Genomic DNA, 24,083 nt, shown 5'->3' on the forward strand with positions numbered 1-24,083 from the left:
AAAAATGGGAATTTGCAATTTTGTGAATAATTTAGTAATGTGTGGATTATGGAGCTCTCCTGGAAAGCTTTTATGCTCTTTGCTATTTACCAGGGGCAGACGTTGTTTGTGAAATAAAAGAACACTATTTTATTAAATACCTAATTATTATACCTAACTCTTTACCATGGCCTAAGATGATCCTACATTCCTGAAAAGGGAGACTGTCTCACAGCCAAGCAATAGACCCTCTCCAACTAGAAGGCCATGTCTCCCTGCAGGCAGAAGATTCTATTGGCCATAAGGAGATTTTTCTACTCTAAAAATGAACTATGCCATCTTAGGAATAAGTGTACCTTCTAGCCCACTGGAAGTATGGTCCAATGGTAATGTGGGAATAATCTGAAATCTAGATTAGGTGTATTAGTATATATCTAGTAATTCCTCAATTACTCATCAGACTAAGACGAAAAGCAGTAATAAGCATTGCAGGTTTTTGTTACTTCCAAACTCTGTGGAAAAATAACTCACCGTTCATGGATTTTATGAAAATTAGGATGACATCTGAAAGAGGTCACTGCAATACAGGTGATGTGAGCCCTGATACTGTAATTAACAGTCACCATTCCATTATCACGCTGATTGAAAATTAAAGTTATACGCATGTGAGCAATTAAGAAATAATTATGGAAGTTGCAGTTATGTGAACATAATAAGGTCTTAAATTAATTATTATTCTATTGAAGCATATTTTTAAAATTTACATATCTCATTTAAATGTATCATCATTAGATAGAACTGTCCTAAACTAGTATGAATCTTACATATTAGATAAAATTACTATTGTTGACCTTGAATGCTCAGCTACCTTAATATTGGCTAGAATAACAAAACTGAATTACTGGTCTCGATTATTGGTCTGTTATGAAAACCTTTGTTTAGACAAGTAGTGACTTGTTAGAAACTAAGACGTGGGTATACACAAAAACAATCACTAGTTTTTAGTTTTTCAGAATATCGGGATACAGATGATAATGTTGATAAGCTTTAATATTTTGGAACTCATTAAATTATAAAAATAACTAAATATTTTAAGTTTGGTATACATTGAAATTCTCAGGTGTGATAGATGACTCAGACAAAATTAATTCCATGATAACATCTATATCTATATCTATATCTATATCTATATCTATATCTATATCTATATCTATATCTATATCTATATCTATATCTATATCTATCTATATCTATATCTATATCATATCTATATCTATATCTACAGAGAGAGAGAGAGAGAGAGAGAGAGAGAGAGAGAGAGGGAAGGAGATGATGGGGGATTCTTTAAGACATCAGAGACATTAGGGACTCTGCAGCCAGGAGCAGAAGGAAGGTTAGTAAATGGAAAAATACTAAGAGGCCATGTCAGGATAATGAAATTATTATTTAGCCTAACTAAGTGGATTTTCAGTGAAAATAGACCAGGGTGTTAAGACTTCACTTGGAGAACATAAGCAGACAAATAGTCTGACCAGATACTGAAAGGGATAGAGATGCCAGTGGTGTAATATTTTGTTAAAGTGATGCAGTGAACTTGCTATTGGAGTTTATAACGATGCACACAAATGAGCCTGGCAGACTATTCAATAGCCTGAGGAATCTGCCATTGGCAAAAACGTCCACGATGTATTTGCCATTAATGATATTTGAAAGGAGTGGTAGCTGCTGCCCCCCTTTTCCACTGCATCCCTCCAGAAGAGTAAAGCTCACTGTCCACTTGCTAAATGTGTTAGTTTGCAAGGTCTATCTGGTGGTTAACACTGAAGTTCCCTAGTTTTCTACTCAAGTGGCAAAGCCTTGAGAAGTAAGCAGACTGGGATAGTTCTGTATCTGCTTATCTCTTGGTAAGAGAGCCAAGTTGCCTATCAGTTATTACAACAGTTGCTCCTTGAGATTTGTGTGTGTAATCTAAAGTCTCCAAAGAAGCTGGACACGTAGAAAGAGATCAGAGGCACATAGTTATCAGAAGGAACTCTAGAGGGATATAGTAGGATATGGGCTTTATGAAGGAGGTAATAGGAAAATTGAGAGAATTTAGCAGCAGAAGAGAAAAGAAAAGTAGACAACATGATGGGTGTTTATAAAGTCACCACTCAACATACTATTTTATAAGCTTACTAATATTTAATATATGTTACACAATTATATATGTGATATATATAATGCATGAACATGCATATTAAATAGACTTATAAAATATATAAAATATAAAATTATATAAAATATGAGGCGGTAGTTGTTCAGTGTTAGATGCTTGTTGCTTGCTTAAAATTCTTGGGACTTGCCAATTATTACAGTACTTGAAAGTTTCAGGTTTGGAGTTTTCAGTGAATCTGGGTTCGCTTAGTGAGATCTGTTTCAAGATGATCCCGACAGTACCCAGTTTTTGCCCAAGTGTCTCCCATGCAACACCACACTGGGTGTGGCACTCACCCGATCTGGGCAATGAATACATACATGCTGTTTTTCTATGTGCTTGCTCTGTTTTCTATAAAAAGCCATTTAGCCCTTACCCACTAGTACCACTGACTGGTTTCCATGAGGCAGTTATTGATGGTACTGAGGGAAGCCAACTGAGTTCAGGCTCAGTTATGTCCTGTGTTTTCTTGTGCTTTGATATCCAGCAGGACTTTGAGTTTTATTCTGTCAGTTCTTCTCAGTTCCCTTTGTAAAATAAGCGTCCTTCCATCCTTTTCTCCCCCTTTTCATCCCTCTGTCTGTCCCTTCCTCCTTCCCTGCTCCTTCCTTCTTTTCTTCTTTCTTTATCATATTTTAATTTGCTTTGTCCTATACTTTCATATTTAGCTAGGGTTATTTTGCACCTGATTTAATCTGTTAAAATATTAATTCTATGAAAAACATTTCTAGCAAGATGCTGTGGAGATGACTTGCTGTAGAAGTTTTTTTGTTGTGAAAGCAAAACAATGAGTTCAGCTCCCAAGCACTCATGAGAAAAGCCAGGTGTGGCAGCACAAACCTATAATCCTAGCATTGTGGGAGGTTAATGATAAAAGGAGAATCTTTGGGCCAAATTAATCAATTCGTTTTAACAAACAAGTTAAAGATAAATCTCCCAAGTTCACAGAGACTCCAGTTCAAAAAGTGAAGTAAAATCAAGAGAGAAAGAGACTCAAATTTGACTTCTAGATACAGCAATCATGTATGCTTGCACATGATAACATGCACACATCTACACCTAAAGAGACATACACACACGGTCCTAAAAATTGACACACAATACTGTTAAGATTGATTTTGGACCTCATCATTTAGCTTTCAGAGGATTCATAGAGCAGGCAAATTAAAAGAAGATATGATTCTTCTTCAAATCGTAGCATGAAATGTCAAAAACCATTTTAGCTGCTAACTAATCTGTGATTCATTACTATCTTCAATTTAAAGGCATCGTTTAAGATGAAAAGGATTGCATGTGTTTCAGGAAGTAGCTAATAGGTGTCAGGCACCATGGTGTGTACTACACCATGACTAGTACAATGACTAGCCCTCAACACAGAACCCAGGATTTTCATGATCTTTTAAAGTAAGTTCTGAGCGCTTTAAATATGAATATTAACATTTTCTGTCCTGCTACTAATTGGCACAATTTTACCAGATAGGCATACTTAAATGATGAGAATATACTCATTAACCATATCAACCTGAGAGATTTTGGTCACAGCTACTCATCAAATGAAAGGATATATTTGTAGGGTACATGGCAAAACAAACTGAACAGTTATTCCTGGAAGGTAAAAGAACAGAATGTTATATGACTGTATAATAGGAATACAAAGTGTTTGTGATGTTGTATATAAATATTTTGTGATGTTTTTAATTATTGAAATTCTAATTATCTAATTGCTTCCTTCCATTTCCTCTTTAACACAACTAAAACCCTCTTTGCTTTCTCTCAAACACACAGACTCATTTCTTTTAATTGTTAAATATATGAATATATATTCTGAAATATATAACACAACCTCTTCAGTATGTATATCACTCAAAGAAGGATGGTCACTTGGTATAGGTTAAGCAATTCCTGTGCCCCTTTCTGGAAAATACCATTTTTCCGGCCCTCTATTTTCTGTAGTTTCATATCATTCTTTGCCTAGTTCTAAGGTTTTATAAGGTGTCTTCCTTCTGCATTTGCTTGTCTATTGGTAGTGTCATTGTTCAAGTCTTGTTTTGACAGCTATGCTCATAAGACTTCATGGATATATCTTCTATGATATTTCTAAGAGGTACAATCTCAAAGCAAACTCCTGTTTCTCTGAATTTTGCATGTTTTCTGTCTTGTTTTCTGTAGATTCTATACCCATGTACAATGTTTCTTTATCCTTCACCTTCAGTCTAGAACGGAGGTTCCCCCATATTGTCACAATTAAATAGTTCAGTAAAACAAATTACTTGAAATTGAAATGAAAAACTAAATAACAAAACTGTTTCTATGTTTTGCTTTTTATTTTTCTTTTCTTTAGTAGTATCTAAGATGGGTTACTGTGTCATTATTGACATGAAACTATTAGATTTGCATCTCCTGAGTTTCTATATCTTGGCAGCAAAGATACTAAGTGAATGTTGTCATCTATCTTTTCAAGAATGCTCATGTAACAATCAGTCTTGAATGACAGATACATTGTATCCACACTCCATGTCTCCTTGACAGAAAAACATCAGGTTTGCAAATATCTTTAAATGATAACATTACTTGTATGTATATAATCACTTTGTACTTGTGAAGGGTGGCATAAACAGATTCCAAAATATTTCATTTTAAAGCTTACTTTTAGCTAGTAATACTTTTAAAAGGATGTCTTAAAATATTGTCCTTTTTTCTTTCTTTAGCTCTTCTACATTATTTACTTTCTAATCGTCTCTATTTGTGAAAATAAAAATATTCATCTTTTTTGTTCTGAGGGTTTCTCAAGGTGTTCTTTTTTAATTTTTTTATTGTTATTCTATTTATTAACATTTCAAGTGTTATCCCCCGTCCTGGTTTCCACTCTGCAAATCCCCATCTGCCCCCATTCATCCCTGCTTCTATAAGGGTGATCTCCCACCAAACCACCCACTCTAGCCACACCACCCTAGCATTCCCCTATGCTGAACCATCTAGCCTTCACAAGACCAAGTACCTACCATCCCATTGATGCCAGATAAGGTGATTTCTTTAGTAAAGCTACTAAATCCAATATAGGTTGGATTTTTATACAGGTCTTGTTGTTCAATGCTGTTCAATTCTGAAGGTAAGTTACCTATCTAGGATAAGAGAAATTTTTTATTCCTTACCCAAATATAACAGATTTAGAAATTGTGAATATACATTTCTTATTCTTATAACAGAGCACAGTATATAGAAATATGTTAGTTGATTTCTTACTTATAAAACTCATTGTAAATGGAGTCGAGTCCAGTGTATAAATTGAAACTCTGAGATACTAATATTTTGGTGAATAATAAACCATATTTTTAAATAGAAACAATGGACTCTTCTCAACATCTAGTAGGCAAATTGATTTGAACTTGGGTAAAACTTAGATATTTCAGATATCTTATCAATCACATCTCAGCCATCACACATGGCAATACATACGTGTGTGTGTGTGTGTGTCCAAGAAAGCAGCAATAAAAAGGAGTTTGTGTGATTCTTCCAGAAATATAAAATGATACAATTATATTTCCATTTTTTCACCTGATTCTGGGACAAAATAAATTTGCATTATAAACAACTCAACGTTTTCTTAGATTTTTTTCCCCAATCTCTATACCTTTCTGCCTTCAGCATTGTGCTTTCCTTTCCTTAACAGAGATAATGAGAGTCCTATGCCTTGTGCTAAGAAGTGATCCTTATCTGAGGAGTACATGTTGATTGGTACATATGTAGACAAGTGCTATCCGAAAGGATCAAATCTGTAAATCTGTATTTGAATAAATGTTGCCACCCTTAGATAGGAATATTTGGCTAATTTAAGAAAGTAGTTTGAGCAAACATGAGAAGTAGACTAGTAAAGAGTTCCTCTATGATCCTTGTTACAATGCTTTCCTCCTGATCCCTGCCTTGAGGTTCTGCTTTACCTTTCTTAGTTGATAGGTAATAATCTCAAGTTAAAATAAGCCTATTTATCTCCATATTGCCTTTGGTTAAGGTTTTTTTCATAGTATCAGAAAAATAAGCACCAATTATTAATAGGAAAGAAAGGATATTAAATTGGACTGAGATTGCGTTGGTTGATGCAATAGCAATTGAGTGGGTTAAAAGAGGTACAGATGTAATCATACTTCATTATACACATACAAATTTATAAAAATGTAGAAAAAGTTAACAAAATAACTAACGGTTTACACTATTGCCTGAAGGATTCATTTTGCCATTTTCAATATCTGTGAAAGCAACTTCATTGACAGGAGGTTGAGTTGGTTATTAAACGCTGGATGGATGGATAAAAACTTGACTTGGCAAAATAACTACCCTATAGTTAGAACATAATAGATTATGTGTACCAAAGAGTGACAGTTACATAGTCAAAGTAGATAAGAAAATTCAAGATGTACAAAAGTTATAAAGATTTTTAAAAAGTCCTATCTGGTGCTGGTTTTTTCTGTACTTCTTACTCAATTTTTTTTTGGGGGGGGAAGAAGTTCTCACTATGTAGCTCATCCTGATTTTAAATCAAATCTTCAGCCTGCTTAAGTGCCTTGCTTATGACTAGGCACTGCCATTTCTGGCTAGTAACATATGCATTTGAGAACGTCTTTGTTTACTATAGTTAAATGAGACGATTATTGGTGGCAGTCAAGTAATCTTAAGTGTTGTCTTTTGTCTGTCTCCTATATTACATATTTCTTAACTCATTATACATTTGACTACTATATAATATAAAACACCTTATTTTATTTATATGCATCAAGTTTTATAATGAGTATATTAATTAATTTATCTATTAATTTTGGTAAAATATAATGGTTCTGAAAGTTTTGAATTAGCTATGATTTAAAAGCTACAATGTTTCAAAATAAATTAAAATAACTTGTATCTACAGTTCTAGTGATGATGAGAAATTGATCCTTGTTCCATTTATGGCTTATTAAAGTATCATGGATTCCCTCTATGTTGATTATGCAAATGAAAATCAGAATTGATTGTGATGATAGTAAATGAAACAGGTGTTAACATTTCTAATGTGAGCAGAAATGTCACAAAATGTCTGTGTTTAGAGGTTTCTTTGTTTTTTCCCCATGGGAGTTTGACATGCCTGGAAAGCATGTAATAAACAAGAACTGTGAAATCATAAACCACTGGGTTCCTAGTGAAGCTGAAGTAAGGGTAGAATGAAGATAAGCAGGAGAAATTGCTGTTAACATCATAAACCAGAGGTTATTGGATTTTGATTATGACCATCTTTAATAATGATCAGTAAATGCCAATAAGGTCTTAAAAACCAATCAAGTGAATATAATTCATATAATTCACTTGGTTTTTCTTTCATAGATTAAGCTCGGTGGAATTATTAACTAGTGAAAATTAGTCCTCACACAAAATAGTTTCCATCCATTAGAATTACACTATGGAATCCAAAATATATTGATAGTATAGAGTGAAGACAGCACTTTTGCTGTCCTTTGAGACCATAGCTTCCCAAAGAGACTTCCCGTAATGTAAGAAGACAGACTTCTAGATCAAACTCACATGACTTTATGTCTTTGACCTCTCTTTAGGGACGTTGACTCTGCCACATGATGCCAATAATCAGCTCCTCTCCATGTGCCTCAATGTTGGGGTTCGAGTTCAGCTAAGGCTGCACCTCCACCAATCCTTTCGTTCTGTTCATTAGGAGCATTCCACCTCTGCCACATGAGTCAAGTCTCAGGTCTCCCACATGCTTGATGCTTTTCCACCCGGTACAGTTCGGAAGACTCTTAAGCACATCCAGAGTCGAGGCTGAGATGCAGCTTTGGTCCTCTCATGACCACAGCTACAGCTGACCTTGAAAAAATACTCCCCAAAAGAGTATTTTGATTCAGTGGCACTAGACTCTTCTTAATCACAGCTGGGGTTTCAATTTCAGCTAACTGGTACCCATTGTGCCAACAAAACAAAGGTTTTACTTTTACAGATTTTATTTATAAGATTCTTCTCTTCACATTTTTTGTCTTTAATTCTTGGATTATATTGTAATTACATCATTTCTCTCCGCCCTTTTCTTCCTCCAATCCTCTCTGTATACCCTTCCTCACTCTCTTTCACATCATATTCATGTACTCTTTCTTCATTAATTGCTATTACAAGTTTATATTTATATAATATGCACATCTGTATTATACATATATAAAACATACCATATACGCATAAAATATGTAATATGCATATGTATAATTACCATATGTACAAAACACATATCATCTAAAATATAACTTGCTCCAACACTACTCTTACACATGTTTTCAAGGCAGACCATTTGGTTTTGAATCTACAGATCCTTATTAAAGGCCTTATTACAAAATCAGACATGATAATGCAGCTATCAAAAACAATGACTTCATGAAATTCATAGGCAAATGGATTGAACTATAAAATATCATTCTGAGGGGGTAGCCAAATCACAGAAAGCCACACATGATATCCACTTACTAATAAGTGGATATTAGCCCAAAAACTGGAATTACCCAAGATACAATCCACAGACCGCATGATGCTCAAAAAGAAGAATGACCAAAGTGTGGATGCTTCAATATTTCTTAAAGGGGGAACAAAATATTCACAGGAGAGGATTTGGAGGCAAAGTTTGGAGTAGAGATCGACAGGATTGGCCATTCAGAGCCTGTCACACATGGATATATAGCCCATCTATATGCAGCCACCAAAACTAGATAAGATTGTTGAAGCTCAGAAGTACATGCTGACAGGAGCCTGATATTGCTGTCTCCTGACAGGCACAGCCAGAGCATGTCAAATACGGAGGTGCATGCTAGCAGCAAACCAGTGAATTGAGAACAGGACCCGCGTTGGAGGAGGTAGAGAAAGGATTGAAAGAGCTAAAGGGGCTTAGAATCTCATAACAATGTCAACCAACCAGAGCTTCCAAGGACTAAACCACTACTCAAAGATTATATACATGGACTGACCCATGACTCCAGCTGCATATATAGCAGAGGATGCCCTTGTTGGGCACCAATGGAAGGAGATGCTCTTGGTCCTGCCAAGGCTGGACCCTGCAGTGTAGGGGACTGTCCAGGAGGGAGTGGATGGGGAGGCGAACGCCCTTATAGAAGAGGAGGGGGATGTGATAGGGGGCTTATGGATGGGAAACCAGGAAAGGGAATAACATTTGAAATGTAAATAAAAATATCCAGTAAAAGAAAAAAATAAAGTCTCCATTAAAAAATATACTGGATAAATTCTCAAACATTTTTCTATCACCTGCATTTCTTCCAACCCTCTTGTGCTCTAAATTCTAACAACACTTCAATAAGATCAGAACACATATATCTCAAAGTCCCAAAATGTTTCCACAGTCTTTCCAGCTCAAAAAAATCCCCAAAACAAAACAAACACTTTTCCCTGAAGAAAAACAACATCAAAAACAAAACAAAACAAACAAACAAAGACAACCAAGCACACAAAATAAAATAAAAATAAAAAACATGGTCAGGTCAATCAATCTGCACACTACAAAAGGAGAAAGGTAAACCCCAATACAGGTACAAACTCTTGGTCTAGAACGGTATTTGCTGCAATCGTGACAACAAAGCTTGCAAGGGTAACCAACCAAGATATAATCTGAATTACGGTCCGCTCCATATTGTGATGTGTTCTGTCTTCCATATTGTGTGAAACAATTTCTGGTACTGATGTTTCCTCACTAGTCCCTCACATCTGTTAAGGTGAGGTAAACTGAAACTCATTCTAGCTTTACCCTGGCAGTGCTGATAGTGGTATAATTGTTTGGCATAGTACAGTCATTGAAGGATCTTTCCTTTTTCTGGGTAAAGCAGATTCAGAGTCTGTCCTATCTGAATTGTCAAGGTGACACAATCTACAGCTATTTGTCAGAAAAGCCTTAACTGAGAAACATCTTCGATCAAAGTGACTTTCAGGCATATTCAGAAGACTGTCTTGAGTACCAATTGATATAAAAGGGTTCAGCTCACTGTCAGCCATACCAACCCTAGGCAGGTGGTCAAGGATACTCTAATGAAGCTAGATAAATGAGAGACAGAGAGCAAGCCCAAGAAGTGAGTCAGAAAGCTGTCCCCTTATCTTTTCTGCCTTCAGGTTCCTCTTGAGTTCCTGCCCTAACCTTCCTTAGTGCTAGATTATGATCCAAAGTATAAGCCAAGTATCCACCTTTATTTTCAAGTTGTGTTTGAAATTTTTGGCCTGTTTTATTACAGCAACAAAATAACTAGGGAAATAATTCCTCTTTTTCCCTTAGCATAATAGCCTTTTCTCTATGGACCAGTGAACCAATGTGAGCATTCCAAGGCTATGATTCATAAAGATTTCAACTAGGAATCCAGAAGTGAGGAGAAAATTTCTGGCTAACTTTGTAGATTTACCTTGTCTACATGTAAATGGTTTCAGGCCAACATCCACTTTTCAGTTGACCTTTTAAAGCCTATACTCAGAAAAGCACTGCAGTGGCCTTTTGGGTTATTAAGAATTCATACCAATTGAAAGCTATCGCAATGAACAATGTTCAAAAATTTGGATATTTTCACTCTTTCCAAGCAAGGTTACCTTGTATACTATATCAAACTCCTTTGAAAACAATCTGGAAAAAGTATTTCTATTATGTAATTATCATACCTTTTAGTGCATATTGCTATATTGACTGTTATATTGATTGTATTGTATTTTTATTATGTCAAGAGTCTCCTTCCCATGGTAAACAAACTTTCCTTCATCCCTGGTTCTTCCCTTGGAAGCATTTTAGATGCTTTTGATTGTCCTTAGAGGTTTTTTTTCCCAGTGTGTGTATGCTGCCTGGGTGCATTTTATTTTCCAACTTCAATGTACATTGTAGACTTATTGCTCGATTTATTTTATTTATATCAAAAGTGGGTGTGACCTCAGGGCATTTATTCTAAGGTACTGCTTACTGAGTTGTGGAGGTTACAAGTCAGTCTTCCCAGGAGTGTTTTACTGTGTAATGCCAGGTCAAAGTCCACAGAGAAACAAGTAGAAAGAAAAGATAACAAGAATGTTGAAATCATGGGAGAATAGACTGACTCTGTTGTCTCTAATATTAATGGACAGAGCATCCTATAGAGTTATGAACTTAACATTCTTTTCCTTTCTACTGGTAGTTAAATTTATTTGGGGAAAATAAATGAAGATCAAAAGCAAAAAATTGAAGACTTGTCTTTTTTTGACAGTGTCACTAATTATCTTTCAAAATACTTACTTCTGTTTTCTATTTACCCTAAGTAGAAGAGCAAAGGGATGTTGACTCTTGCTATAGTACAATCAGAGAAAGGAGAATCGCAGGTTACGGCTGCTCAGTGCTACAGAGTAAGTTCAAAGCCAGCATAGACAGCTTAGGGAGAGCCCAACATAAAATTTTTATAGAGCAAACTAATAAATAAATAAAGTTCTGGGGATGTAGTCCATAGGAAAGAGATTCTATAGAATGAGGGAGGCCCACAGTTTAATCTAAGTAGTAGGCCTAATAGACAATGCTGTTAAACGTAGCCAGGTGACACATTAAAAAATATGTTAGTATATTCTCATTAATGAAAGTATCTCAAACTATGTCAAGACTTTGTGGGTCAGAGTTCAGACAATCCCGCTGCAGAAATGCTATGGACCTTGAAGACCATAACCATTTCACTTTAAACTTAAGTGTTGCTAGTACACCTATATGCATATTCAGTGGTAAACCATGGAAATAAAAGATGTCAAACATACAATGACTGTATGCCAGCTCGTGATTTCTAGGCATCCCACACTAAGCACTCATGTGTTCAGGTCACCTTTATCTTTCACAGCTAATCATATTAGAATAAACTTCTCTCACCATCAATAATGGCTCACGAGGAGAATATTCTCCAGTCTCTTAAGGAGAAAATTTGCTTGGATCCTTGAATAATGTATTGCAGAACCACTGTAGGCAGTGTCTCTCTCTAAACACTTAGGTTTTTTTTTTTATCTTCTGTAAAGATTAGAATTAAGTTTATATCTCAATTTCTTTGAATTAGATTCGCCTTGAAGCAGTGAAGTACATCATTGGAGCTACTCACATTAGTAACAACATCATATCATGCTATGGGTCTTTTCTTTCTTAAAATAATAGAGTTGTGTGTCTTTCCCCATATCTCTGTGGGTTTATTTTTGGTCATTTTTTGTACAAGAGCTCATGCACTTGTAGTGATGGCAGGAACTGAGGCAGAGACTATGGAGGAAGCTGTTTATTGGCTTTCTTCCTGTCTGGGGGTAGCACAGCCCATGGTTTACTGGACCCTTTTTTAAATCAAACTTTAATCAATATAATGCCCTGCAGACTTGCTTATAGGCCAATGTGATGGAGACACCTGCTTAATTGAGGTTCCCTTTTCTTGGATGGTGAAATCTTGAGCAACATGAAAATTAATTAATTAATTAATAAATACATGTATAAAGAAATATATAACACATTTCTATTCAAATTATAGAACTCAAGTATCATGATATTTTTCTCAAATAATTATAATCATATCTGCATTTCTATTCTCAGTTTCTCCTTTGAATTCACTTACATCATAACTAGATAATTGATTACAGAAAAATCTAAGTGAGGATGCCTCAGTCCCACTTGAGAGGGAGAAGAAAGCAAAAAAGAGGGGAGGGACGAAGGGATCTGGGAGCAAAATGGGATGGGGTTGGGGAAGGGGGAACATGATCTGGTATTGAATGGGGGAAAAGGACTAAAGCTCTGAGGTCCAGCAGAAAGAATGGAAACAGGCGACCTGGGGAAGAAGGAGGTACCAGAAGGTTTCAGAGACCTGGGATGTGAGAGACTCGGGACTCAAATGGGGGGGAGATGAAAGTCCCTACAGTGGGTAGAGGGAATTTATTGAATCCACTTCCAGCAGAAAAAAATCAGGGCATCAAGTGAGGGATGGGTTGCTATCCCACAGTCAAAGCTCTGACCCATAATTCTTCATTTCCAAAAGAACTGCAGAGGTGGAAATGGAGAAGAACCTGAGGAAAAGAAGGCCCAGCGACAGGCCCAAAGTGGGATCCAACTCAAAGGGATGCCCCAAGACCTGACACCATTACTGAGGCTATAGGGCGTTCACAAAAAGGGACCTATTATGACCGCCCTCCGAAAGACCCAACAAGCAGCTAAAACAGTCAGATGCAGATATGTGCACCCAACCAACGAACAGAAGCTGCTGACCCCTGTGGCTGAATTAGGGAACAGCTGGAGGAAGCTGAGGGAGGTGACTCTGCAGGAAACCACCAGTCTTATTTAACTTGAACCCCGAGATCTCTCAGACACTGGCTCACCAACCCGGCAGCATACAGCAGCTGAGATGAAGCTCCCAATACATATACAGCAGAGGACTCCTGGATCTGGATTCAGTCAGAAAAGAGGCCCCCTAGCCCTCAAGAAAATAGAGGCCCCAGGGAATTTAGGGGTCTGGTAGGGTGCTTGGGTGGGGACATCTTCGTGGAGACAGGTGGGACAGGGAGGAGGTATGGGATATGGTACAGTCGGAGGGCAGACCTCGGGGGGAATAAAATTTGGAGTGTAAAAAAATTAATTAAAAAAAGGAAAAGAAAAAGAATAGAAAAAAGGGGGAAATGTGAATATTGTGCTGTTGTTCAATATGAACAGCTTACGTCAGAGAAAAGTGCCTTCTTAAGGAAGTCCCCGATTGAGGGACTCTGCTACTGTCATGTGTACTCGGATGAGCCCAGTGTGTATCTTCAGACTACAATATAGTTCCTTATCAATATATGCATCATTAAAAATACCTGATTTCTTTTCTTCTTCAACAGGAGTCCTTCAGGCAGGTCACCCACTACTTGGGCTACCTCCATTTCTCTAGTGATCCCTGAAAAGTTCCGACGCATTTTGCCTGTACTCAACATCAATGGGTGGTAGTAAACTGTCTTGGCCGTCACTACAATTAAAGGTATTGGGCGGGGATATGCTCTTGTGGTGTTGAGAAAAGCAGACATCGACCTCACCAAGAAAGCCAGAGAATTCACGGAAGAAGAGGCAGAATCCGTGAGAGTACAAGATCTCAAAACGGCTCTTGAACAGCCGGAGGATGTGAAGGTCAGAAAGTGCAACCAGGTTCTGGCCAGCAGTCTAGACAACAAGCTGCGTGAGGACTTGGAGCAGCTAAGGAAAATTAGAGCACACGGGAACTGCACCGGTTGCCAGTGCCTTCGTATCTGAGGTCAGCACTCCAAGACCACTGGATTCCAGGTCATGCTGTGGGTGTATCCAAAACACATGAGTGTCTGAGCCTTGTTGTTAATAAATAGTTCATTCATCTATGATAAAAAAAAAGAAAGAAAAATCTAACCATGTTACTACTAGCATGAAGAGTAAAATATAAAAATATTTTCATGTTCCTGGCCAATGTTTAGAATTTTCAAGCCTTTAAACACTTGAGGTTATATTTCTGAATGCATCTACCCATCTACACTTGCTTTTCAAACCCCACTTTATACTTCAGAACTTATTACATGGAAGTTTTCCCGTTCCTTCTCCAGTAAGGTTATGCCATTTCTTGCATAATCATTTACTGTGTGACCTTCTCTTTTGAAATCCCTCGAGCTTTGTCTAATTAACTGTTCTTCAGTGTTTTAGGATAGAAACAGGTACCGCCACTACAACAAAGCCGGGTTCCTGTTCTTATATCGCACTTCATGGTAATTGTCTATATACCTATACTTCTTAAAGTAAAAGGCTGCTTTAGGTTTGACTTAATAGTGTGTTCATTAATGTGAAAAGACATTAAATATGTGTTGGTGATAGAAATACAACCCAAACATATTACTATTATTTTTCAAAAGAAATGACGTTTCAAATTATCATTTCAATATAGAGATTTTTAAAAATGTTGTCATTGTTTCAAAGCTTACTAGACAATCTAGAAATACGCATTAATGACAGTTCATTCTATTTTCATCTTTGCCAATCTCTTACAGTGTTCTTTTATTTATGAAATGGCAGTAAATTTGTTCGTTTTTCTATTTCAAAGACAGAAACAGAAATATCACATCATATTGTACGTATTTCCGTGTTTTCATGTTCAAAAGGTATATAGTTTTATCATCTGTGCTTGAAATGAAAAGTATTCCATTTTTCTCAAATCATAGTAAATTCAAAGCATTTTCTCACTTTTTTTTTCTTTTCTTTTTTTTTCGGAGCTGGGGACCGAACCCAGGGCCTTGTGCTTGCTAGGCAAGCGCTCTACCACTGAGCTAAATCCCCAACCCCATTTTCTCACTTTTTTAATTGGACAATTTTTATTTAAATTTCAAATCTTATTCCCTTTCTCCGTTTCCCAGCCATAAGCTCCCTATCCCATCTCCCTCCCCTTCTTCTATGAGGGTGTTCCCCCTCCCAAGCCACCCCCCTTTCCCACCCCTTTTGACATTACCCTGCATGGGGGGGTCCAGTCTTGGCAGGACCAAGGTCTTCTTCTCCCATTGGTGCCCAACAAGGCCATCCTCTGCTACATATGCAGCTGCAGCCATGGGTCTGTCCATGTGTAGTCTTTAGGTAGTCGTTTAGTCCCTGGGAGCTCTGGTTACTTTTTATGGGGTTGCAAGCACCTTCAGCTCCATCAATTCTCTCTCTAATTTCTCCAACGTGAATGGCATTCTCAGTTCAATGGTTAGCTGTGAGCATGTGCCTCTGTATTTGACATGCGATAGCTATGCCTCTCAGGAGACAGCTATATCAGGCTCCTGTCAGCATGCATTTCTTGGCTTCATTAATATTATCTAGTTTTGGTAGCTGTATATAAATGGACTATATACCCAGGTGGGGCAGGCGCTGAATGGTCATTCCTTCAGTCTGTGCTCCAAACTTTGTCTCCATATCAGTCACATAAAATCACACACACACATGGCATGCACTCACTCATAAGTGGATATTAGCCCAAAAGCTCGAATTACCCAAGATAAAGTCCACAGACACATGAAGCTCAGGAAAAACGATGACTAAAGTGCAGATGCTTCAGTCCTTAGTAAAACGGGGAACAAAAGTATTCATAGGAGAGGATATGGAGACAATTCAAAGCATTTTAATGCATTGAAAGATTGTCCTCATTTATTAGTGAACACCGTTTTCTTCATCTTGTCAAATGCTAAAAACAATTGTCTCTTGTACACACATATAAGGGAAGCATGGTATGTACTATTTAAAAGCCCCACATTTGATCCCTAATGTGATTAAAAGATAAATATAAAGAACAAAAGTTACAGACATATCATGGTAAAAAAATTTTACTCTAAAAATAATGACAAAATTGAAGATAAATGTAAAATTGTTTATCTTCAGCATTTTACATTCTCTGGTAAAATAATATCTAGTATTACAATGCAATGCAGTTTTACACAGACAGTACTTCTTTTATCCTATTAATAACAACTCAAAGTATTTACCGTTATTGTGAAATTGTGTAAACATAGGAAGGGAGCTCTGAAAGTAACAGAATACCGACTATTCTGAGAGGCATTGCAGGTATGAGATGTAAGCAGGAATTACCTAGTATTTTAAAAAAACACAGCACATTGTCTATGTACCTCTAAGAATCATCCAGTTGGAGATAAACCTTTAATTTTAGTTTCAGAGATGAAACATTTGCTTAATTAAACCTTATTTGCCTTTAAATTATAGTTAGTCTCAGTGACATCTTCCATAATATTTTGAGTTTTTGTTAGAAGTTTTTGTTAGAAAATACGGTGAAAACTGGAAACAAATGATATGATCAGAGCTGACAGTTTTCTAATGCGGGTAATATTTTTATCCATTGTTCTTTTATATTTATGTTATACTTTTGTCTCCATTTAACCACCAGCCAAGCTTCTTCCTGTAGAAATTTTAATTCTTACTAGAAATACTGAAATAAATATATAAATTTGCAGATTAATTTCTATTGTATAAGAGATGTCCAATCTGTCCTTTGCTATATAAATATTTCTAAGAATGCAATTGGGTTTTTTTTTTTTTTGCCATTGAACCTTTCTTTACTAAGCACTCTGTTGCTATGAATATTTAGTCCCAGTTGTATAATGTATGGGTTAATTGCCAATTGTAAGATGACATGTTATCGACTTATCTTTGCTGTAATTTATAAATGTGCACATAATATTTGTATGTTAAGAATTTTACCTATAGGGCTAGAGTTTGGTGAAGTGGGATTTTTTTAATATTATGTACCTTTTAATAAATAAATATCACTTTGAATAGGACATGTATGGTTTTTTTTTTATCTTCTGCCTTTCTTCCATGTATTCACATAGCATCCCTTGTGTCTGTAGGACATAGCTTCAAGACAACAGAAACACTAGTAATGAAATGAATGTGCCTGATTCTTGGATTCCCAGCGTCTAAAACTGAGAAATTAATTTTAGTTATGAAATATTAAACAAATAGGCTGGAGAAAAGAATTAGTGGTCAATAAGACTTTCTGATGTGGAAAAGGACCTGGGTGTACGTTTCATCCTCAACCTCAAGGATCAAAGGTATCTGCTACTGCAGTCGCTAATGCTTTCTTCTTGCATCTACAAGCACCAGACATATGTGTTTTGTGCATTCATGCATGCAGTCAAAAAACTCACACTCATGAAACAGACATAAAATAAAACTTCAATAAAACTCAATCTCTAGTATTTTCTCATGGTAGTATTTATGTAGAAGTTTCATTTGCAACAATATCTGAATTATTGTAACACGGATCAACATCCCTGTTACAGCTACTAAAAGTTACTCTTTGACAGACTTTCGTAGGAGATTAAATATTTCTGTACTACATTATCCCATTTATAAGGCAACAAATACTCCTGGGTTCATTAATGCTCTGCATAGCTAGCTTCCGAACCTCTCATTTGATTATAAAGCCTTCGCTGGGAGATTCAAGTAAACCTTTGTTCCCTCTGTTCTGACTCCCTACTCACAGAAACATGTACAGAATGTTTCAATATGCCTAAACCTTTTACTATTGTGTGTGAAAATCCTTGTACTTCTGCATATGTGTATTTTAATGAATAAATAAATAAATGATTGCTTGTTAAATACAAGGTAACTTTCTTTTTTTTTTTTTGGTATGAACATTTTTTAATATGGATTTCTGTCAAGACATACCAAAACATGTAAAAGGCATAGAAGAAAATGAATGCTCATTAAAACAAATAAATACTATATATTTTCCTTACTGGGATTATAGCTAGATTTGTTTTGTTTATTTGTTTGTTTTTTTTAGTAACTTGAGTATTTCTTATATACATTTCGAGTGTTATTCCCTTTCCGGGTTTCCGGGCAAACATCCCCCTCCCCCCCTTCTTTATGGGCGTTCCCCTCCCCATCCTCCCCCCTTGCTGCCCTCCCCCCCAACAATCTAGTTCACTGGGGGTTCAGTTTTAGCAGGACCTAGGGCTTCCCCTTCCACTGGTGCTCTTACTAGGATATTTATTGCTACCTATGAGGTCAGAGTTCAGGGTCAGTCCATGTTTAGTCTTTAGGTAGTGGCTTAGTCCCTGGAAGCTCTGGTTGCTTGGCATTGTTGTACCTATGGGGTCTCGAGCCCCTTCAAGCTCTTCCAGTTCTTTCTCTGATTCCTTCACGGGGGTCCTATTCTCAATTCAGTGGTTTGCTGCTGGCATACGCCTCTGTGTTTGCTGTATTCTGGCTGTGTCTCTCGGGAGAGATCTACATCCGGCTCCTGTCGGCCTGCACTTCTTTACTTCATCCATCTTGTCTAATTGGATGGCTGTATATGTGTGGGCCACATGTGGGGCAGGCTCTGAATGGGTGTTCCTTCTGTGTCTGTTTTAATCTTTGCCTCTCTATTCCCTGCCAAGGGTATTCTTGTTCCCCTTTTAAAGAAGGAGTGAAGCATTCACATTTTGATCATCTGTCTTGAGTTTCATTTGTTCTAGGCATCTAGGGTAATTCAAGCATTTGGGCTAATAGCCACTTATCAATGAGTGCATGCCATGTGTGTTTTTCTGTGATTGGGTTACCTCACTCACGATGATATTTTCCAGTTCCGACCATTTGCCTACGAATTTCATAAACTCGTTGTTTTTGATAGCTGAGTAATATTCCATTGTGTAGATGTACCAAATTTTCTGTATCCATTCCTCTGTTGAAGGGCATCTGGGTTCTTTCCAGCTTCTGGCTATTATAAATAAGGCTGCGATGAACATAGTGGAGCACGTGTCTTTTTTATATGTTGGGGCATCTTTTGGGTATATGCCCAAGAGAGATATAGCTGGATCCTCAGGCAGTTCAATGTCCAATTTTCTGAGGAACCTCCAGACTGATTTCCAGAATGGTTGTACCAGTGTGCAATCCCACCAACAATGGAGGAGTGTTCCTCTTTCTCCACATCCTCTCCAGCATCTGCTGTCACCTGAGTTTTTGATCATAGCCATTCTCACCGGTGTGAGGTGAAATCTCAGGGTTGTTTTGATTTGCATTTCCCTTATGACTAAAGATGTTGAACATTTCTTTAGGTGTTTCTCAGCCATTCAGCATTCCTCAGCTGTGAATTGTTTGTTTAGCTCTGAACCCCATTTTTAATAGGGTTATTTGTCTCCCTGCGGTCCAACTTCTTGAGTTCTTTGTATATTTTGGATATAAGGCCTCTATCTGTTGTAGGATTGGTGATCAGCAATTATTAGTGCAGTTTTATTAATAGTGTATTTGCATCCTTTAGGAAATACGTTATGAGCTTCTCTCATATTTCTCTAGACACTCAGAATTAGAATGGAGGTCTTATCAACAGCCTTACCCCAAAAGCTGTGGAGAGATTCCTGTGGGCTTCTTGATAAGGTGTATGTGTTCAGATTCCTTAGATAAGGTATGAATGTCTGTGTACATGTCCATGCTAAGGGAAAGGGAGTGGTGTGCAGCTACATGCCATCAACATGTAATTATTCTGGTTCAATTTCTTGGAGAGTGAGTTCTAACTGAATGAAAATGAAATCTTTTGTTGTTTATGATTATGAAATAATTGTTATCACTATTTTATTTTTCTCAGAAGTTCTGAATGTGATATGAAATTCAATTACACATAGAATTAAGAAAATAAAGGAAGAGCAATTCAGTAGGTTAACAGTGCAGAAGTCTTCACAATCTTGGTGGATTAATAGCTGTCAATAATAATGGTAAGAGGTCACTGCTTTAAATAATATTATACCCATAGCATTAAGCATAGCAACATTGCTAACAACTTTCTAATATTGAATCAATTGCAATAGGTGACACAATTTGAGAGGAACATAAAAGTGAATGTATATATTAAAATCAATGTAGTAATTTACAGCTTATTTCAATTTTGTTAAATGATTAATAGTTGATACATATTTGACATAGCTGAGTCTGCCCTAAGAGAATTGTATTTCAAAGACACCGAATAATAAATATAAATGGTCTCTCTCCACAGATGAAATAGTATAGTTTAATATAAAATTAGTCATTCCTTCCCATAATTTAAAAATAGACCACAGGTGTTGAACCATCCCATGAACTGTTTGTTTTACAGTCTCCACTCCTGACTTAGCAAATGTAAAGTTAGCAGTGAGTTTTACAAGCCTTGTTTGTCTCTGACTTTCAGAAAGTCCTTTCTTCTAAACATAACATTTCATCCTGTCCTCCTTGTACCAGTCATGGGTCAAATGATTGTTCTTTGGTACTCTAAGTGCAGTCAAATGGCCTTACAAGTAAACAGCTTTTACAAGTCAAGCCTCTGGGTAGTCCATAATTCTTCTACCTTGTTGAACTTATGTGACAGAGTGAGAAATACTGCTTTGAAGAACTGTAGCCAACAGCACTTTACATTCACAGGCTGACTTCCATTTCGCTCCCCCAAAGAACTCACATTATTTCAAGAGATAGCTCCTCCTTTTAAGATGCTTTCCTTCCTCTGTTTCAGAAGATAGGATGTGAGAAGTGCGTGTGTGTGTGTGTATGTGTGTGTGTGTGCGTGTGGGTGTGTGTAAAATAATCAGTAATAGATGAGTAATGGAACTAGGAAGTACTACATAATAAATAACAGTGATCCAAAAGAGACTTTTAACTTACCAATAATCAATATAAGCTTAAATAAATTCAAGTAAAAACTGACTGGTTTTTCCCTTCAAGCAAGTATTTGAATCCTAAAAGCAAAATGTTATATTTCTCCTTTTAATTGGCCCTTGCAATAGTTACATTATTTCATTACTATGCCCAAATATCTGAAAATAACTTTTTATAAAGAGGAGAGGATTATTTTACCTCACTGTTGGAGAGCATGTGATAACAACATGGGTGGAATGCACAGAGTTTAGAATGTGAGGAAGCTCAAAACTCAGGCACCAAAGAAGCAGCAAATCAGGACTGCTCCTCAGCCATATTCACCGATAGGGTGTGTGCGTGTGCGTGCACATGTGCATGTGCAAGTGTGTGAGGACATAAGTGCATGCATTGGTGGGTACCAGTGGGCTCACCTGTGAGTATATGTACAAAGGACACAGTCCACTTTACTTTTGAGATCATGGCTCTAACTGCACCTGCAACTAACCATTTCAAGTAGCCTGACTGACTGGCCATTTAGCCCTACAGGTCCATCTGCCTGCTTTCACAGCAATGGGTTTCCTAATGCAAGCATGATACCATGGCAGGCATTTTAATAGATCATGAACATGTCCTCAATGTTTTTATTCTTTTTCACATTGAGCACGTTGACCCAGAGGCTTGCTGATAATAACCCTGAGTTTTTACTCCCTCATTTCTTTAAAGTAAAGTGAGTTTTAATTTGAGTCACAATTTGAAAGGAATTGGCCCCTCCTAGCACTGAAGGCACGGCTATGTGTGGCACTGTGGTGGTGGGTGTGGGAGGCAAGTGTTGGCTCACATCTCATCCTGGCCTGAAAGGAAACTGAGGTCAGGAAGTGGGAAGACCCATGTGTTATAAAAGGTAGCCACACTCCCTGTCATGTAAATGCCAATTATTAATTTTTTTTATACCTCCCAAAAATAGTACCATCAAATAGGCCCACGTAGTCAAAAACAAGAGACATTTCATACTCAGACCAAGACAGATGGCAGGAATATTTGACCCAAAAGATAAAATAATGTCCTCTTAGAACATTTTTTAATTCAGCAGTCTCTGTTTCATTTATTATCCTCTCTTTTATCCAGATCCTGGAGCCCAGGCATTGTGATGGTGACCTCATATTTTATTCTTGGAATCTACTTCTGCCCACCTGCTTTAATCCTCTGACAATTCCCTCACAGACATTTCCGGACATGTGGTTTACTAATAGCATAGACGTTTTTCATCAAATCAACTTGACAATCAGAATTAACATAGGCATTTATGTTTTTTTAAATAGGTTTTGACAAACTGTAAGTTTCTAAAGATTCAACTCCAAACAATAAAGGCTGCAACTACTTCTTTGTTGCCCATCAGAGCTTAGTGATAAGACCCTACTACTGAATATATTAAGTACTTTCATTGCTGGACATGAAGAAATCAAAATAGCACTGACCAGAAAGCTTCCTTGCGGATGGCTAGTTTTCACAGTGCTACATGATGCTATGGAGGCTGATGGAGAGAACAAAGTTATTATCAATCTTGCTCGACTGTGGCCTGCAATAGTGATCAATATGACAAGATATAGCCATAGGTAAAATAACATCATGAATACCAGGGGAGTCACCAATCGCTTTATAATCGGACATAATGCCTGTTCCATAGAAAAAATTTCATACCTGATACTATAAATCTACCCATCAACCCATGTTTGTGGAGCTCACAGGCTCCCAAAGGTGAAACAATAATGGTTGTTCTGCTAAATGAATACAGTATCAAATTGCCTTATGAAATCATCTCTGTACCTGAAGCTTAGCTCTACCCGCAGACCACATTACAAAAGCTTCAGAGTGTAGTGGATGGCAGTTAATACAAGTGAGAACCACGATTGCTCAGAGCACAGAGAATAAGTAGGAATACTCGGTCACAAACAGAACATTCGTGTCACCCTTATCACCACCTCGATGTGTGTGCATGCGTGTGTGTGTGTGTGTGTGTGTGTGTGTGTGTGTGTGTGTGTGTGTGTGTGAAATGCTTGGAGTCTGCTTGCTGGCGCTTTACTCTAACCATTATATGTGTGAATGTGTATATGTCTGCAGATATGTATACTCACTGCTCTCAAGAAGTTAAAGGAGGTCATAGTTTTTTCACTGGCCACAGGGAGTGCGATCCCCAGTAAATTAAGTTTTGTCCCCACAAAGACAAGTCTGCTGAGTAACTTCCATAATTGCTAGCTGCCTGTGGCAGCAGCCCTGTACGTATCTGGATCCATCCCTGTCAGCAGCTCCAAGCACTGATTCCCAGTTTATCCACCACATGGATGGCAAAGCCAGTCATTGGCACCTTAGGTTGGAGGCTTTATTCTAGTATTTTTGGTATATCTGTAAGGGATTTATTTGTTTCCTCTTTAAAGGCCTCTACCTATTTGATTGTGTTTGTGGATAGATATTGTTTGAATTTGCATTTGTCTTAAAAATGCTCTGTTTTCTCCATCTATGGTGATTAATAGTTTTGTAGGGTATAGTAATCTAGGTTGCCATGTGTACATTATTTTAGAGGTTGCAAGATAGAAAGGTCCAGGCCTTTCTAGCTTTTAGCATCTGTTGAGAAGTCCAGGATAATTCTAATAGTTCTGCCTTTGTATGTTACCTGGCCTTTTCTCCTTGCTGCTTTTAATAATCCTTAATTCTGTAGATTTTGTGGCAAGAGGATTTTCTTTTCTAGTCCAGTCTAATTGGTATTCTATAAGCTTTCTTGTATGTTTAAAGCATTCTCTTTCTTTAGGTCTGGAAAGT

The 24,083-nt window shown here is 37.1% G+C and overlaps 1 protein-coding gene across 1 annotated transcript; it reads left to right on the forward strand.

The window, feature by feature from the left end:
* The first annotated feature begins 12,969 nt into the window (after positions 1-12,969).
* Positions 12,970-14,429, forward strand: LOC120095584 (40S ribosomal protein S18-like). The gene is made up of 2 exons (XM_039088749.1): positions 12,970-13,027; positions 14,161-14,429. The coding sequence occupies exons 1-2, from the start codon at positions 12,970-12,972 to the stop codon at positions 14,427-14,429; spliced, it is 327 nt and encodes a 108-aa protein (XP_038944677.1).
* Positions 14,430-24,083: the final 9,654 nt, after the last annotated feature.

This window comes from Rattus norvegicus, chromosome 11, assembly GCF_036323735.1.
Source record: "Rattus norvegicus strain BN/NHsdMcwi chromosome 11, GRCr8, whole genome shotgun sequence".
Classification (NCBI taxonomy): Eukaryota; Metazoa; Chordata; class Mammalia; order Rodentia; family Muridae; genus Rattus; species Rattus norvegicus.